Raw genomic sequence first — 15,123 nt, 5'->3', positions numbered from 1 at the left:
AAGACCTGAAACATAAACGTCCTGGAAGAAAACATAGGGGAAAAATTCCTTAAATTGGTATTGGCGATGAGTTAATGGAAATGACACCAAAAGCACTCACAACAAAAGCAAAAATAAATAAGGGCTATATAAAACTAAAACAAACAAACAAACAAATAAAAAACAAAAAAAAAAACCACCTTTTCACTGCAGAAGAAATGATCAACAAAACGAAAAGGCAGACTTAAAAATGGGAAGTAACATTTGCAAACCACATATCTGTTAAGGGACTAATATTCAAAATATAAAGGGAAATCCTACAACTCACTAGCAAAAAATAAAATAATCTAATTAAAGTTACAAAAAGGACATGAATAGACAGTTTTCAAAAAAAAAGAAAAGGGCTTTCAGTTGGCCAACAGATACATGAAAAGGTTCTCAACACTGCTAATCATCAGGGAAATCAAATCAAAACCACAATGAGATATCACATCATACCTATTAAAATGCCTGTTATCAAAAACACAAAAGATAACAAAAATCATAAAAGAAAAGGGGGCTCTGTACACTGTTGGCAAAAATGCAAAGTGGTACCACCATTGTGGGAAACAGTGTGGAATTTCTCAAAAAATTAAAAAAATATATAATTACCCTATGATAAAACAATCTCACTTTTGGTTATATATCCAAAGGAAATTGAAATCAGTGCTCAAAAAGATATCTTCATTACCAGCCTCGTGCAGTTTTGATGTCTTGTGGCTTTTTAAGAACTCCATTGTATGCTTGTAAGGCACTAAAAGGGCAAAAGGCAGTTAGAATCTTAATGGTATTCTAAACATAATTTGACCTTGCAGATCACCCAAATGGGTCTCAGGGACATTAGGTGGAATTCCAGTCCCCACTTTGGGCCACCATGATGTCCCCCATCACACAGGGATGCCTGTCTCACTCTGCCCTATCTAATGGCTTTGAGACAGAATTGTTTGGGAAGGAGCTAGAACAGGGCAGTAGAGAAACCTTGAGTTTTACTTTTAAATATTGAGGTTGGTTGTGGTATTGATGAGTTAATTCTGAAATGATTTTGTGTGTATTGTGTGAGAGAGTAAATGAGTAAAGAATATTGATGGAGGAGGGTGAAGCATCTTGTGTTAGTGGATTTGGACTGACGATATCAGTATGAATTAATGGGTATGAATTTATGAAGCCTATTTCTGGGAGAATATTGGACCCAAATGTACCCTTTATGAACCTGGGCAATCATCACCTGCGAACCACAGTCTCCTCTCTGTCACCTGACTTCAGCATTCTGCATGGATAGTAACAGCCCCTAGCTGGAGATCTCTTCCCGGATACACAAAGGGGACCATGGGTTGGGTTAGTGGTTGATGGATGCCTCAGATAGGCCCCTGGTCCCTCACAAAGGAGCATGAGTTCTCATGCAGACTGCTGGCTCAGGAATCAGAAGGGGCATGAGTCTCCGGTGGCCGGGTCCTCTAACACCTGAAGAGAAATTGCTGTGTGTCTTCCTCTTCAGGGTGTCTCAAGCAACTGTTCTATATGGGCTGGAGTCTTGGGACATGAGAGGAGAGTGTTCTAGTCTCAAGAGATACAAACTAGAGGGTTGAAGCTACCGGCAAGGCTAAGTCTGAACAATCAGGAAGAGAAGGCTGGGGCAGTCACCGTAACAACAGGGTCAACAGTGGACCTTGAAGGTGAGCTGCAGTGAGGAAGCAAAAGCCAGGGAGAAGAAAGAAGGCACGCACTCCCCTCTGCCTTTCCTGTTGGAGTATAGCTGCTTTCAGGGTCCTGTAAGAAGAGACTCTCAGGAGAACTTATACAGAAAATATGGTCACAAATGTCAGTCTTCTCATTGGGAGAGATAGAGGGGGTGTTCCAGGAGGGGGAAATGGGTGCATAAATGTTGTATGTTGTGAGGTAAGCATCTTAAGATCCTCTTATACTATCAGGATTTTTGTACTAAAAAAGAAAAAAAAATCCTTTCTCTCCACAAAGGCTCCTGAATAGTTTATTGTAATGACTTCTTTTGCACTTGAGATAGGACTTTTGGAGAGTTCTTCTCATTTAGGTAGATTTTATCATCATCAGCATGCTGAGAAGAGCTTAGGTAGGTATATTTCCAAGAGAATGATGATCAGAATAAAGAGACAAAACAAAAAGAAACTATCTTGTCCCCGCCCCACCCACCCCTGCCCCCACTGCCTGAAGTGGGGAAGGACAGTTGCATAATTTGCACGTGCCATCTCTTCCTTCCTCCTACTTCATCAGAGTTTCCTGATCTTGGAGAGAGGCTGGATTTGCTGCCAGAAAGATTTTAATGACCAAATGGTATATAGTTTTCTGGCTGCGGTTGCAGATTTGCCTCTGAATGGACAAGCTGCAGGCACAATGGGCCTGAGCATGTTGCTGGCTATACTTTGGCACATTCATCCCAACTGTATGTGAACTGTCGGTTGACAGCACAGTTTAACACCCCCCTCCTCAAATATAGCCTTTGCTAGGCTTTGTGATTTCAGAAGGAGCTGGGTAGGAAAGATTTAAGTAGTTCAAGCCGCTAAGTAAAAAATACTCAGAAGGCCCTTTGTACATTTTGTCGGCTTCTAGTAAAAGAAGGCAGGCAGAGAAATAAAGGATATTGGACTGTAAATGAGAAGTCTGGCTTTCTACTTTTGCTGTAATTTGACAAACCTGGGACACTCTGCTGTCGGCCTCCGCATCTTCTGTAATCTGGCTACTGAGTGTGGTTGAATTGGCAGTTGAGTCGTCAATAGATTGGTGACAGGATCACAGGCTGGCCCCTGGAAACATGTTCTGCCTCCATCTCTAGCCTTTTGTGGAATATCATGCCAGTCCTGGGCAGTGCTCAGGCCAGTCTTGTGACTCTTCTTGATCCATTCCATCATTGTAGGGCCAAAGACAACAGAAAGCGATTCCAGGAATGAGATTCAGCCCCAGTGAAGCTCCCAAGGGTTTGGGTTCTCAATTTAGAGGGCAAGGGTGACAGAAGGAGTCAGGAGTGGCATGAGAGTTTTGGGCTTAGAAATGAAAACATTTACTGCAAAGATACAGATGTAGTGAAGAAAAAAGGGGGCATATGCACCCCAATGTTCATAGCAGCAATGTCCACCATAGTCAAACTGTGGAAGGAACCAAGATGCCCTTCAACAGATGAATAGATAAAGATGATGTGGTCTATATATACAATGGAATATTACTCAGCCATTAGAAAAGATGAGTACCCACCATTTGCATCAACATGGATGGAGCTGGAGGGAACTATGCTAAGTGAAATAAGTTAAGGAGAAAAAGAAAATTATCATATGGTTTCACTCATATGTGGAACATAAGGAATAGAGCAGAGGACCATAGGGAAAGGGGGGGGAACTAAATGGGAAGAAGTCAGGAGGGGGACAAGCCATGAGAGACTCTGGACTCCAGGAAACAAACGTAGGGTTACAGAGGGAGGAGGATATGGGGATGGAGTAACCAGAAGATGGGTGTTAAGGAGGGCATGTGTTGTGATGAACGCTGGGCATTATATGCAACTAATGAGTCACTGAGCACTACATCAGAAACTTATGATGTACTATATTCTGGCTAACTGAACATAATTTAAAAAAAGAAAGAAAGAAATGGAAACAGAGGTCTTCTCACGTGGATGGGGTTAACCCAAGAGTAGTTAGGGATAGACTGGGCCTCAAGGGAAAGACTCACAGATCTTTGCAACCCCTGTTCTTAGGGATGAGGCTGTTCATGCTTCCCAACCTGGTCAGGAGGATATGAGGGCTAGATAGGCTGGAGAGCCCAGTTCCATCTTGTAGGTGCTATTACAAGCTCCCACAGGTGGACCCAAGAGACTGTTGCTCCTTCACTCTTCATTGCCTTTTACTCATTCCCTCATAGGTTAGAGTTCCATGAATCATAAGCCCTCGACAAGCAGTCCTTAACACTCTAGCCAGATTCAAAGTTTTACTGAAGACTGCTATTACATGTAAACCATTGGGGGGTCCAAAAACTGTTATAGACACCTCTCCACTCTCAGCTTGTGACCTCTAGGCTTGGTTCTTGGGTCTTTGTGATGTTTTTCAGAGATTGTTTTGAGCTTAGCTGTCCTGAAAAACAAACTGATTGTGTCATTGAGAAGGACTCCAGGGTTAAGGAGGAGGGAATAGGCATCGAAGCCCTAATTTGATTTAGGTGTTTATTGACTTCAGTTTTATGAACATATATAGTTGATGTCACACACACACAAACAGACTCTGATGTCATACACACCTAGGTGACAGTCACCTGGATATCACACCCACTCGTTCCAAGAGTATATATGTTTGCTCAGTTTTTAGACACCCAAGTCCTATAGATGCTCATTTGGACATTGCTCACACTAAGATGTAGTCTGCATTCCCAGAAATATGAGCTACATTCACTCACATGCAACTCACATGCCTTCTGGGCCACTGAGCTCTCATTCAGATGTGCCCATCAAACAGTACATATGCTTGTTGAGCCATTGCTCACCTCAACTCAGATACCACATTCTAAGTGTGGCAGACATTCGTATGTCTGTTTCTTTTTCATTTGCATTACTGATGATCCCCATGCTTAAGGAGATTCAGGGGAAGACTTGCCATGTTGGGTGTGGCATGTTTCCTTGGGTCAGTCCCTCCGTATCCTTTTATTTTCAATTCAAATGGTCCTGTGCCTCTGTCTTTGCCCAAGTTGTGCTTCTTAACCAAATAGCTCTAGATGGACAGCCTGATCGAAAGATGGTAGCCCTTACCATATTCCATCTTCATAAACTATGTGCTATCTCACTATGGCATCTTTAAATGATTGGTTTGGGGCCACTGCTGCAATCACCTCATTAATTCACAAGTTTCCTGGGGGCACTCTTTGGGAAATTGATCTTAGGGCATGAGTCCCAGAGATCTATGCAATGAAATTCTTCTAAAAGAGGAACATTCATTCAGGGCGCCTGAATGGTTCGATCGGTTAAGCATCTGTTTTTGGCTCTGGTCATGATCTCAGGGTCCTGAGATTGAGCCCTGCATCAGGCTCTCTGCTCAGTGGATAGCTGTCGTCATCTTCTTCTTCTTCTAATTCTTCTTCTTCTTCTCTTCTTCTCCTTCTCCTCCTCCTCCTCCTCCTCCTCCTCTCCTCCTCCGCCTCCTCCTCCTCCTCCTCCTCCTCCTCCTTCTTCTTCTTCTTCTTCTTCTTCTTCTCTCTCAAATAAATAAATAAAATCTTTTTTTTTTTTTAAAGCACTTCTTGGAAACATCCCTGTTGACACTGTGATCTTGGACTTATATCCTGCAAAACAAAAATGTTTGTTGTTTTTAGCAAGGAAAAAAAAAGCACTTGTCAAGAGAAGTACAAATTGTATACATTCAGGGAGGTAGTAAAATGCTATCCAAATGCACAAACATTAGGATAACTTTTATTAAAAAAGTATACACATTTGGCATATAGCTGGTGTTGAATAAAGCCTTGGTCATCTCTTCACACACTAGCACCTCCTTACTTACTTCCAATTTTAGTATATGTGCTGCCAAAGTGAGCACTCCTTACTTACTTCTAAGTTGAAAGGAACGGCACAAGATCACTAGACAGGAATTCAGAGTATTTACTGTTTATCTTAATTAGGGATTCTGTATCCAGTCATATTTGGTTTCATGCCTGCTTTCAACTTAGTTTGTTTCATTTGAACAAATATTCACTGATCACTGTATGGGTATCAGGCAGCCTGCTCAACAGTATATGGTGGAGGGGGTGATGCAGAGATAACTAAACCAGAACTCCCACTGTCCAAGAGGTCACAGCCTAGCCAGAGGAATGGTAGTTCCATGTACATATTACTGTAATCCTAAGAAGATACCCATTAATGAACTGTAGGGGAACTAAGGAGGAAGACTCATTCAGATTGGGAGGGTCTAGATGGAGTTCATTGAGAAGATGAAAGATAGACTCAGCCTTTAGGGAAAGGCTTCCACCAGCAGAAGTGGAGGGCACTACAGGTGCCAGGAGGAAGCATGAACTGATGATGGCATGGGGTGAAATCCACAGGATGTTTGTGCAATAGCAGAGGGTCTGGAGCTTAGGATCAGGGACTAGCCCAAGAGTTTCCAAAAGACAGGAAACCAGGCACAAGTGTCTCCAGTGCCAGGATGAGGAGTTTAGATTATATCATTCAGATAATGGAAAGCTTATGAGAGTGCTTGAAGAGGGACAGTGTTATATTCAAGAAGGTCCATGAGTTGGGTAGTTGATAAATAAGTTAGAGGCAAAGAGACAAGTTGAATCCAGGTAAGAGGTAGGGAAGAACCCAACCTCAGCATTTTCAGTGAAGGGAAAGAAAGGAAGGACAGGTACAGATTGCCGATGTCAACAGGGCTTTTTGATGATAAGTGCAGAGTGATATCCAAAGATGTAGAAATTGAGGATGAGCCCCAGACTTGAGATCTCATCACTTGATGGGCAATGCTACCCTTTTCTAAAGAAAAAATGTAGAAGGAGGAGGCAGATTTGTTGGGCTTGGGACCATGTTTGCGTTTTGGATATATCCAGTGTGAGCTGGCCTTGGGACATCTAAATGGAGATGGGTTTCTACAAAGCAGCGGGTTTATTCATTCTAAGTCTTAGGAGGGAGGTTTAGTTGTAGACAGAAGTGGTGATAAATAACAAGTCCGTCCTTCCAGATAGTTGCTCATCTTCCTCTCTTTCCTGTCCAGTGTTTATCAGCTGGTTGTCAAGGAAGAGCGACTTCAGAAGTCACGAAGGGCAGCTGACATCATTGAGTGCTTTTCGGTACCTGTGAGCTACAGGAATGCCTCCAGCCTTGATTCTCTACACTACTTTGCCGCTGAATTGAAGCCCGCCAACCTGCCTGTCACCCAGCCATTTACAGTGGGTGACAATAAGACATACAATGGATACTGGAACCCTCCTCTTTCCCCTCTGAAAAGCTACAGCATCTACTTCCAGGCACTCAGCAAAGCAAATGGAGTAAGTATGGCCACATGGAGGTCGTTTCTTGCCTTGTGTGTATTTTCCTCTTCTCAAATGAAAACTAGCATGGGGATCAAATCTAGCCCCACGCCTGTGTGTGTGTGTGTGTGTGTGTGTGTGTGTGTGTGTGTAAACTTTTTTTAATACAGCAATGCCTATTCATTTATATAGTCTAAGGTTGCTTTGATGCTATAACAGTATAGTTGAGTAGTTTATTTTTTAAAAGATTTTATTTATTTATTTTTTATCAGAGAGGGAGAGCACAAGCGGAGGAGTGGCAGGCAGAGAGAGAAGCAGGCTCTCCACTCAGTGATAAGCCCCATGTGTGACTTGATCCCAGAATCCTGGGATCACGACCAAGCCGAAGGCAGATGGCTAACAAACTGAGCCACCCAGGTGTCTCAAGTTGAGTAGTTGAGACAAAGACATTATGCCACATAAAGCCTAAAATATTTACTGTATGACCCTTTACAGAAAAAATTTGCAGACCTCAGTATTCAAAGTTTAAAAGGTCTGCGGTGCCTGGCTGACTCAGTCAGTTGAGCATTCAACTCTTGACTTTACCTCAGGTCATGACCTGAGGGTTGTGGAATTGAGCCCCATACTGGGTGAGGAGCCTGGGTGGGATTCTTTCTCTGCCTCTCCCTCTGGCCCTCCTACCAACCTCCCCTACCACATACCCACAGATGCATGCACATACTCTCTCTAAAAATAAATAAATAAAAATAATAAAAGATAAAAAGGTCTTTCAGATTACCTCTGGGCAAATCACATGCCTACCTGAAGATCAATTTCCTCACCTACAGAATAATACCTATCAATTTATTATTTATGAATGAACTAAACATGTTGTAATTAATCAGTGAATGTTAACTCTTGTTATTACCAATAGTCACATTAGAAAATGTTTTCTTCTTCCAAAGACAAGGTAACCTTTTTTAATGTCAAATATTTCTTTGGTCAACATGGGATGCCAGTCATAACATCACAAAAGCACAGAGCTGGAAAAGATCTAAAAGGTCACCATATATCTATTTCCCTCCCCCCCACATAAAACAATCAACTTTACAATATCCCACTTAACTGGTATTAGTGCATATTCCTGAATAACTCCAGTGACAGAGAACTTACTCCTTTACGTGGTAACTTCACTGACCTCTGGGGTGGCTATAGTTCTAGGAAGTCCTTTTATTGTGCTGCTCTTATTATAGCGTTTATTGTGCATGTCTCTTATTATAGCTTCTATGCATTGCCATTAGTCCAGACTCTTAGGTCTCAGGAGAACCAATGCAATTGCCTTCTTGGGCAGCATTCTTTTAGTTCCATAAGATCTTTCTTACCATCTACATAACCTCTGTTCAAACGTACCATCTGATCTTATTTCTGAAAGTTCAGTATCTTTAGTTCCTCTTATGACACAAGTATTTTCTATCTAGAATACTTTTGCGGACTTATCTCAGATTGCTGTATTTCATTCAACAAATATATAACAAACAATGCCATATGCTAAGCTGTATAATTCGTATTAAGGTTATAAAGTAGGTGCCCTCCAAGAGCTTTCATAACATAGGGGAATCTGGTGTGTACCACGTTTCACATTATTTCTGGAGAAGTGAGAAGCTCACTGGAGAAGGAAACGCTGAGACAAAAGCAAGATCTGGTGAAGTATGTAGCCTCTGTAGGCTCTGGTGTCCAAGATGGAGAGTTTAGTCTGTCAGTGGAAGTCATTACCTTATGAGAAACCTGGATTGAGGAACTAATTAACATTTTAAATGTCCACATAGCCATTTAAATTCCACATTGGTATTTCAGTTCTGCATTTATTACTTGCTCAAGCAACGTTCCTCACAGAGAGTTTAAAACTACAAAGAGAAGCCGCCAGACTGCCTTCCATCTGTCCATCTGCTCTTCCCTCTGCACGAAACACTCTGATGTATTGAGGAGGAAGACATAAAGATGAGCAGAAAGCATCTGGGGGCCCATCTTGTTCCTGGATCTCTGCATCCCAGACTGGCCAGTTTATTGGTGGAGCACAGCTCTAAGAAAGTGTGACTTTCCCTGCTCTTGGCAACATGTCAAGAGGTGCTTTTGGGTTTGCATGCTGTGAAGAAGAGTAGCAGCTGCGCTCAATTCACTCTCTGTCAGATTGATACCAAAACTCTTTAAAAAAAAAAAAAAAACCAGCGAGAGACCAAGTCTGCAGAACCCCCAAGAAATTGAGATATGGACCTAAGGAGGAATTTGCTGAACACAAGCATGGTTGGCTCTTGGTAGAACAGCAGGTGACATAGGAGGACTGTGGGAAGTTTTGCTTCCCAAACATCACACAATGGACTATCTCCTCAAGACACGGAGTTTTGCCTTTGGGAAAAAAAAAGTCATCCTACCCCAAAGCTACCTCATCTAGGAAGCAGCTTCTACTATTGCTTTGAGATGAACAAGGGTCCTTGAATTACTTACGCCTTCGATCCCACACTATGTGTGCTCCTGTTCTGGAACTAAGATTTGCAGGAAGGAAATTAAGGGGATTGGGTGCATGCTTATGACAGGGATCTTGAATATGCCATTGGCCTCACAGGAACAGAGAGGAAATGTTTTTGAGAGCTGGGCACTCAGCATGTTGTTTTCTTCTGGCAAAGGAAAAGCTGCACACTGTATTTCAAATTACTGCATTCAGTATTAAGTTTTACTAAAAAGAGTTAAGCTAAAGGGTCATAGGAGCAGAAAATCCATTCTCAGTCTAAGAGATCTCTGCCTGGCCCTTCTCAGATTCCTCCATCTCGGAAAGGGCAGCAGACAATGCAGTTAAGCCTGGAGGATTTTTGAAGAGAAAATGTTATAACCCACAAATTCTTTATCAGCCAAGTTGTTGTTCTTGTGCAAATACATCAGAAAGACATTCTCAGTATCCAGGGGCTCCCACATGCCCTGCTTCTAATAAATCATTCAAAGAGCAATTGACCAAGCAATGAATCAAAATAAGGAAATCTAGAACAAAGATATATGGAATGAAAAGACCTGCAGTGAACATGGAAACTAATTCAACACAGTGTTAATGCTAAATTATTGCTATAAATATGTTATAAAAAGAGATGGTTAACATAAAAATAATTACTTAAGGAGAAAATGTATAATATTAAGAATTAACTTTGTAATCTGAGTCTGTAATTTGCTGTTATGTTAACAAAAACTGAGGAGGAGCTGGAGGATTGACGAGTGGAGTATGAATAAAAATCTGCCAATTACTCCACATTAGGCAGGATGGAATAAATAACTTCTACTCTGTTTTTGACACTGAGAATTTTTGAGAAATATAGTTTTTTAAACATAAAGGCAGCTTTCCAATCTATCCTTTAAAAAGTTAGAAAACAACAGACTACAAAGAAAAGGTGGAGAAGCAAAGGAAACTATAAGTAAATGTGAAAATCAGCAACTATAAAGCAAGCCAGAAGACAAAAGCATTAGGTTTGATTTTTTTTTTTTTTTAAGTGGTGCTTTGTTCCCCTCGTAAAAGAGGAAAAAATACTCTGGGTCAAGATATTTCTATACCACTAGAAGATTAAAACCAAAGGATGGGGCAAAGTCATATTAAATTAAAACAAATCAAAGTAAAGTAAAAATGGCCATTTGTTGCAGGGTGTTTGTGGGCCAGGTAGAATAATTTACAATACAATCAATTATATTGCTCCCAACATAATCTGCAAGGTTTTTTTTTTTTTTCTTTAGGGTAAGAAAATTTTAGGGTCCAGAAACCTTTATTCTGTGGATATTAAGGATTGTCTTGTTTTGCTTTATTAGTTCGTTTAGCAGAGTGGCTAAATATCCAGACTTTACAATCAGACTACCTACATAAAAAAATCCTAGTATCTTTGACTTTAAGTAAGCTGCTAAAAAAGAATTAAATATATTAAGTAAATATATAGGAAGCATATACTATATGTCAAAAAAGGGCATTTCTCCTGAGTGCCCAGAATAAAACAGTAGGCCAAACAGACAAAAACCCCTGCCTTCATACTGTTTACATTCTACTAGTGGAGCTGTTAAAAATAAATAAGTAAAATAATGTATCAAATAATTAGTCCTTAGATTTATGAATGTGATTTCACTCATTAACTGTTGATGTAAAATCTATGTTGACTATTAATAGGATGAGGATAAGGACATTATGTAAACTCTAGAGTAATCTATATAAATGTGGAGTATTATATTCCAACCCTATAAACACTATGGAGAGACCAAGTATGATATGCATCATGAGCCATGGTGCTCAGAATCCATGAAGTGTGAGTTGTTGACAGGCACTTTTATTGGGAATTTTTATCAGATTATTAAAATCACACTTATCCATTGACTCTTTCTTCCTTTTTTAAAATTATGTTAGACACTATACAGTACATCATTAATTTTTGATGTCGTGTTCCATGATTCATTGTTTGCATATAATACCCAGTGCTCCATGCAATCCATGCCCTCCTTAATACCCATCACTGGACTAACCTGTCCCCTCAACTCTTTCCCCTCTAAAACCCTCAGTTTGTTTCTTGGACTCCCTGGACTCTCATGGTTCATCTCCCCCTCTGATTTCCCCTCCTTCATTTTTTTCCTTCCTTCTCCTAATGTCCCCCATGCTATTATTTCTTATGCTTCACAAATAAGGAAACTGTATGATAATTGTCTTTCTCTGTTTGACTTATTTCACATACCATAATCTCCCCCAGTCCCATCCATGTTGATGCAGAAGTTGGGTATTCATCCTTTGTGATGGCTGAGTAATATTTCATTGTATATATGGAACACATCTTTTTTATCCATTCATCTGCTGAAGAGCATCTTGGCTCTTTCCATATCGTGGCTATTGTGGACATTGCTGCTATGAACACTGGGGTGCATATGGCCCTTCTTTTCACTACATCTGTATCTTTGGGTAAATACCCAGTAGTGCAATTGCTGGCTCATAAGGGTAGCTCCATTTCCAACTTTAAAAAAAAAAATTTATTTATTTTTTAAATTTCTTTTCAGTGTTCCAGAATTCATTGTGTATGCACCACACCCAGTGCTCCATGCAATACGTGCCCTCCACAATACCCACCACCAGGCTCACCCAACCTCCTACTCCCCTCCAAAACCCTCAGTTAGCTCCTCAGAGTCCAGTCTCTCATTTCCAACTTTTTGAGAAAACTATACACTGTTTTCTTACAGAAAGAAAACAAGGGTAGCACTGACTGTCAGTGCTCTGTCCTTGGTGCTGAATCCTCAGTGCCAGTCTTATTGTGAATCAGCTATATTATAACCATTGCTTTGGACATAGCTGTATTATAGATCTATTATAGCATTTTAGAATTGGATGATTTTGCAGTGTCATCTAATGTAGAGGAGAAGCCAACAAAGAAATCTCAAATAAAGCATTCTTGGCAGGGCATTATAGAGCCTCAGCATGACCACTGCAATTCTCTGGAGGGAAAGAGCTGACTCCTTTATTAGAACTTTCTTGTTTCTGTAAAGCCAAATTTGGTCTCCTTAACTCACTACTCTTGGGCACTTGTATTGATTTGAACAAATCAAATATTTCTTTCCCATGTCAGCCTATTGGAGAAAATATGACAGTACCAACTACCATGTTAGCCATCCAGGTTGTTTCTATTGATATTTTTTTAATTTATTTTTTTTTTATTTTCAGCATAACAGTATTCATTGTTTTGTACCACACCCAGTGCCCCATGCAATCCGTGCGCTCTCTAATACCCACCACCTGGTTCCTCCAACCTACCACCCCCCCACCACTTAAAACCCCTCAGATTGTTTTTCAGAGACCATAGTCTCTCATGGTTCACCTCCCCTTCCAATTTCCCCCAACTCCCTTCTCCTAACTCCCCATGTCCACCATGCTATTTGTTATGCTCCACAAATAAGTGAAACCATATGATAATTGACTTTCTCTGCTTGACTTATTTCACTCAGCATAATCTCTTCCAGTCCCGTCCATGTTGCTACAAAAGTTGGGTATTCATCCTTTCTGATGGAGGCATAATACTCCATAGTGTATATGGACCACATCTTCCTTATCCATTTGTCCGTTGAAGGGCATCTTGGCTCTTTCCACAGTTTGTCAACCGTGGCCATTGCTGCTATAAACATTGGGGTACAGATGGCCCTTCTTTTCACTATGTCTGTATCTTTGGGGTAAATACCCAGTAGTGCAATGGCAGGGTCATAGGGAAGTTCTATTTTTTAATTTCTTGAGGAATCTCCACACTGTTCTCCAAAGAGGCTGCACCAACTTGCATTCCCACCAACAGTGGAAGAGGGTTCCCCTTTCTCCCCATGCTCTCCAACACATGTTGTTTCCTGTCTTGCTAATTTTGGCCATTCTAACTGGTGTAAGGTGATATCTCATTGTGGTTTTAATTTGAATTTCCCTGATGGCTAGTGATGATGAACATTTTTTCATGTGTCTGATAGCCATTTGTATGTCTTCATTTGAGAAGTGTCTGTTCATATCTTCTGCCCATTTTTTGATATGGTTATCTGTTTTGTGTGTGTTGAGTTTGAGGAGTTCTTTATAGATTCTGGATATCAACCTTTTGTCTGTACTGTCATTTGCAAATATCTTCTCCCATTCCGTGGGTTGCCTCTTTGTTTTGTTGACTGTTTCCTTTGCTGTGCAGAAGCTTTTGATTTTGATGAAGTCCCAGAAGTTTATTTTGGCTTTTGTTTCCTTTGCCTTTGGAGACATATCTTGAAAGAAGTTGCTGTGGCTGATATTGAAGAGGTTACTGCCTATGTTTTCCTCTAGGATTCTGATGGATTCCTGTCTCACATTGAGGTCTTTTATTCATTTTGAGTTTATCTTTGTGTACAGTGTAAGAGAATGGTCGAGTTTCATTCTTCTACATATAGCTGCCCAGTTTTCCCAGCACCATTTATTGAAGAGACTGTCTTTTTTCCACTGTATATTTTTTTCTGATATTCTAATATGCAGTTGCTTCTGTTTCTCACATGACATGATTTTCTGTAAGTCCTTAATCCTATTTATTCTATACTCTCATAGACATACTCCATTTTCCCAAAGCCCTCCTTAAAAAGGGGTACCCAGAACCTGCCTTGTGCTACAGATATAGTTAGACCACACCTGCTACATTTTCACTACTCTGCCTCTCTTTACTATTTTCTAAAATATTATTTCTGAAACATTCCAAGGTATTTTTCTCTCTTTGGGGTGCTTATGCAAGCTGTAATTCTACCTGAGTGTCTATTTTCTTCATTCTTTGCAGAACTAGCGCCTTCTCATTTTTCAGGCCCCATCTTCAATGTCACACCCTCTAGGAACTTTCCAGTCATATTATCTAAGAGCTGTCCATGCCACTACTCATACATTAACATGTGTTTTCTTTATAACATTAAGCATATTTTAATTTCACTGGTTTTTATATAGTACATGCCTCCCTCCTTAGGCTGAGAGCTCTAGGAGGTAGCAGCTCTTTTTTGTTTGCTGCCATATTCTCCATATTGAGTACAATATATAACTCATAGTAGATACCTGATTATTGTTGGATGAATGAATGAATGAGATTATGAACTGTTTCTTGTGTTCTGTGAATCGGTTTCCTCACTTATGAAATCAAAATGGTAATATACACTTTACACAATCACTTTGAGGATTAAATGGGGAAAAATCTCAAATTCTGAAAGGCACCAAATAAGTGTCAGCACAGTCTGAATTTCTATCCAGTGTAGCATGAGATGTGGTTCTGAGCTATTTTCACCATAGACAGATGAGCCCTAAAAGACCTGCCTTCCATCATAATAGTAAGACTTTTCCCCAGCTGTCTCATTTCCCAAGCTCCAGGCTCCTGGGCAGCCTTGATTTCCTCCAGATCTTCCAAATGGTACCCAGAGTAGCTGTCTCAATTGTAAACAGCAGGTGGGTGCAGTTTTGCATTGTTTTTTCCCCCCACTCTTCCCAGAATGAGGTCTGCTGAATCTACTGTTCTCTACATCCCCACCACCATTAGCCATGATTGTGAAGTTGAAAGGACCATAATTAACGGTTGGATGCAAAACAAGTGTGGCAAATTCATGCAAATACCCACCAGAAGCCACCTTTTCTTGGGCAGGGCTGTT

The 15,123-nt window shown here is 40.6% G+C and overlaps 1 protein-coding gene across 12 annotated transcripts in view; it reads left to right on the top strand.

Moving 5' to 3' along the window:
• The window catches only part of PTPRT (protein tyrosine phosphatase receptor type T), a 1,054,416-nt gene that overhangs the window by 793,150 nt on the left and 246,143 nt on the right, over nucleotides 1-15,123 (top strand). For all 12 annotated transcript variants that reach the window (XM_059407029.1, XM_059407023.1, XM_059407028.1 and 9 more), the window contains exon 12: nucleotides 6,726-6,999. In XM_059407029.1, coding sequence (XP_059263012.1) covers nucleotides 6,726-6,999 — 274 coding nt within the window. The remainder of the gene's footprint in view (nucleotides 1-6,725; nucleotides 7,000-15,123) is intronic.

Source organism: Mustela nigripes, chromosome 7 (assembly GCF_022355385.1).
Source record: "Mustela nigripes isolate SB6536 chromosome 7, MUSNIG.SB6536, whole genome shotgun sequence".
Classification (NCBI taxonomy): Eukaryota; Metazoa; Chordata; class Mammalia; order Carnivora; family Mustelidae; genus Mustela; species Mustela nigripes.
Note: the sequence above shows the minus strand (reverse complement) of the source record. Positions and strands in the feature narration are given on the sequence as shown.